This window comes from Quercus robur, chromosome 2, assembly GCF_932294415.1.
Source record: "Quercus robur chromosome 2, dhQueRobu3.1, whole genome shotgun sequence".
Taxonomy (NCBI): Eukaryota; Viridiplantae; Streptophyta; class Magnoliopsida; order Fagales; family Fagaceae; genus Quercus; species Quercus robur.
The window spans coordinates 17,915,150-17,919,135 of NC_065535.1; the positions used below are offsets into that span (position 1 = coordinate 17,915,150).

Genomic DNA, 3,986 nt, shown 5'->3' on the forward strand with positions numbered 1-3,986 from the left:
TTTGGGGGTAACAAGATAGAACTTCAATTTGGAGTTCACTAGTGGTTGTTTTTATTTATTTTTTTTAGGAGGTTTTATTGATTTAACTGTCGCATCACATTTATGTTAACAATATCATATTTAGGGTCCGTTTGGATTGAACTTATTGTTACTGAAACTGAAAACTGAAAACACTTTAGCAAAATAATTTTTAAATGTGTGAATAGTATCGTGGGACCCATAAACAGTGCGTGAACAGTATATGAACAATGCATGAACAGTGTTTTTTGTCCCTTGCACAGTGATTTTACTGTTCACGCGCAGGGAAAAAAAAAAGTATGAAAACGCAGAACTGAAACGCCACTTTCAGCCCACCCCAAACGCTCACTTATGGTCCAAAAGTTGCTATAGATCGAAACGTATGTAAAGTTGTAAACCAAAATTTTCTGTAATCAGCTGAAAAAGCCAACTGAAAATTTAAAAGCAATATAATGATATGGACTTCCTACACAAACTATCATATTCAAATTATTTTAAGTCTATTTTGTACTAAAATAATCATTTTATATTGGCCTGTTTGGTAAAATTTCCATGAGAGATTAAGTTGGTTGGGGGTAGATTGATTTGTTCACCCTTTCCCTCTGACCTTTCTAAAAGATTGGAAAGAGTTTCATTCTTATGAAAATCTTTGTGTCGTTGTTTTCACCTGCTTCAGTTAATTCTATATGCCAATAAGTGATGAGTGTTGCGCATGAATGCTGATGCATGAGTAGTGATTACTGATTATGATTTTTGCTTTGCCAATTTTGTTGTAAGGTTATCTCATTTTGCTGTTCTATAGGTTCAGGTATTAGAAAATTTATTTAGTTTAGTAGTTCACAGCACAATAATTTTATGGTTCTCCTTCCAATCTTATGATTAGGCTAGTAAGTTGTTTTGCACAAAGTTTTATATGGGTTTAGCCAAGAAAGAAAAAACAAGGATTCTTCTAGAACCTCTTCCTTGTAGTAGTTCACATGATGTATGTGTGATGTGTCTTTTGAAATTCTAAGGAATTTGGTACAATTTTGTTGGTAACACTGATCCTGACATCTTTTAACATCCAAAATTCAACAGGTTTTGGCTTGAAAATCTTACCTAACGCTAAAAAATAAACATATAATAAAGTCAAAGTTTCAGGTAATAAATGGCATCTTTTCTCGATCAAGTGCCCTTCCTCTATAGAGTTTGTGTTCAATTTGCAAGTGTTCTTTTTCCCCGGAAAATTACACACACACACAAGTAAATCACTATCGAGAGCCAATTTGAGCTTTTGGATCGACCCAAAAGATGTTAACTAAAGAATTTTTCATCTATGATATAAACTGAATTTGTTTAGTATAATTTTTCATGATATACTTGATTTTTGCTACATTTTTATGCTACCTCCCCGGGAGATTATTGGGACCAACAACTATTACAGTTAACAACACATATGCATCTATATTAAAAGAGCTTAAATAGACAGCATACATAAGTCAAGAGGTAGGCAAATTATTCACTCTAGATTTGAAGGTGGAATGAACTTTGGAATTATATATGGAGATATATTCTACACATATAAATTATTATTTAAGACATTAATAAATTATATCTCTAGCCAATCAAATAAGAGATTGATAGAGTGAGAAACAATCAAGAGGCAAAAAAGGCAGTGAGACCTCTATATAAGTATGTTGGTGCTGAAAGTAGTTGAGTAGTAGAATGGATGAGCTATAAGCTCAGCCATTGTACACATTCACATTACAATTGTCAATCATCTCTTCTAATCTGATTTTGTGTATCAAATTGAGGTTTTCTACACCGAGTTTTTTTTTTTTGGGTGCAAAAAAAAAGACAAAGTTGATTGGAAAGTATCACTGATCTAAAATGACTCGGAAGAAGATTACATGGAAGTCTATCATGTTAAGTTGTTGCACAACACCAGAAGCTCAAAAACAAGTTTTGAAGCAAAATTCTTTTCAGAGGCTATCCCTCTCGGACATCAGCGATCCCAGGTCTCGACTCTCTGTTGATGATCTATCAAATTCCCTTATTGGCTGGACACTTCACGTATTTTCTTTGGCTGAGCTAGAGGTCATAACAAATGATTTCTCATGGAATAATCTACTTGGTGAAGGAGGGTTTGGGCCAGTGTACAAGGGATTTGTTGATGACAAACTTAAGCCTGGTTTGGAGGCTCAGCCTGTAGCCGTGAAGGTTTTGGACTTGGAAGGTTTGCAAGGCCATAGGGAGTGGCTGGTTAGTTCTATGAACCCTTCCCTTCAGTTTCTTATAGTTACATCAATATACTTAGTTTTATTATACCCTTATGAGCTTGTCTTACAATTGAAAACAAAACATTGATGTTTTCTTCATCTAATTGTGATGTGCTTTGTGTTGTAGGCAGAAATAGTCTTTCTTGGGCAGCTAAGGCATCCAAATCTAGTTAAGTTGATTGGATATTGTAGTGAGGAAGAGCACAGGCTTCTAGTCTATGAATACATGGCAAGAGGCAGCTTAGCCGATCAACTATTTCAAAGTATGTTGCTTTGATTATTCCTAGGGGATTTATATAGTTTGAGTTTCCTACAATCACAGAAACGTTTATATGTAGTTGTAAATTGATAAAAGAATGCCATTACCAAAAGACCAATCTGAACCACTTAATAAATTCATGATAGAACTATTTTGCTAATATGCAGGATACTCTGCTGCCTTGCCATGGTCAGTTAGGATGAAGATTGCATTGGGAGCAGCTAAGGGTCTAGCTTTCCTCCATGAAATGGATCAACCAGTTATATACCGGGATTTTAAAACTTCCAACATTTTATTGGACTCGGTAACTTTATTCTAATCTCTTTTTGTTATTAATATATTTATCAAAATTACATCATGTCAATATGTCATTGAAGTGGTTGTGACCTGCAGCTCATATAAAAATTAGTGGGAAATACATATAAAAATAGGTTCTAAATTTAATCTTTCAACCTCTTTTGTCCTTTTCATCACAGAATTATACAGCTAAACTCTCAGACTTTGGACTAGCAAAGGATGGTCCAGAAGGAGATGACACACATGTAACAACAAGCATAATGGGCACGCGGGGCTATGCTGCCCCTGAGTACATCATGACAGGTAATTACTACCAACTTTGACTTGAAGTTTCATTGTTGGTGAATTATTAAGCAGCTCCATTCATTGTTTAATAAGTTTCAAGGTTTGAGCAATTTTCAGTATTATACTAATTAAGAAGCAACCACTAGCTGTATTGTCAAATGTCTTACCAACTTTGTAATTACACAATTGAAAACATGCAACCTAACCCCATTTTAATATCGAATTTTAGGCCACTTATCGACCAAGAGTGATGTGTACGGCTTTGGAGTAGTTTTGCTAGAGCTGCTAACAGGAAAAGAGGCAATGGATAAGACCCTCTGCTGCCGACGGCTGAGCCTTGTGCAATGGGCTAGGCCTCAGTTGAAGGACCTGAAAAAGCTTGACCATGTCTTAGACCCAAGACTAGAAGGGCAGTTTTCTATTAAAGGGGCTCAAGGGGCAGCTGCATTGGCCTACAAATGTTTGAGCAATCATCCAAAGCCTAGGCCCACTATGAGTGATGTGGTCAAGATCTTGGAGACTCTTCAGGACTTTGACACTGTGTTCCTAGAAAACCTTGTGTATGTAGCACCAGGTGAAAATCTTAGTGGAGATGATTTTGGGAAGGAGTTTAAAATAGAAACTGAGAGAAAAGTTGATGACAATGAAGAGAGTGGACAATACCAACATGGTCGGAAATATCACATCAAATTGTCTGTCTTTGGTAGCCTGTCCAAATTCTACTCAAAGTAAGAATGTTGGAAATGGTTTAAACTATGACAAGCACCATTAGGAAGAATAATTGATAGATTAAAGATACATATGGCAGTAAATGTAAATGGATTTCCTCTATAGTAAGTGTGAATGAAAAGTTTTGAATTATCTGATTA

General features: G+C 35.5%; 1 protein-coding gene across 1 annotated transcript; it reads left to right on the forward strand.

The window, feature by feature from the left end:
- Positions 1–1,706: 1,706 nt before the first annotated feature.
- Positions 1,707–3,986, forward strand: LOC126712730 (serine/threonine-protein kinase RIPK). The gene is made up of 5 exons (XM_050412181.1): positions 1,707–2,259; positions 2,404–2,539; positions 2,703–2,839; positions 3,012–3,135; positions 3,347–3,986. The coding sequence occupies exons 1-5, from the start codon at positions 1,888–1,890 to the stop codon at positions 3,847–3,849; spliced, it is 1,272 nt and encodes a 423-aa protein (XP_050268138.1). The 5' UTR covers positions 1,707–1,887; the 3' UTR covers positions 3,850–3,986.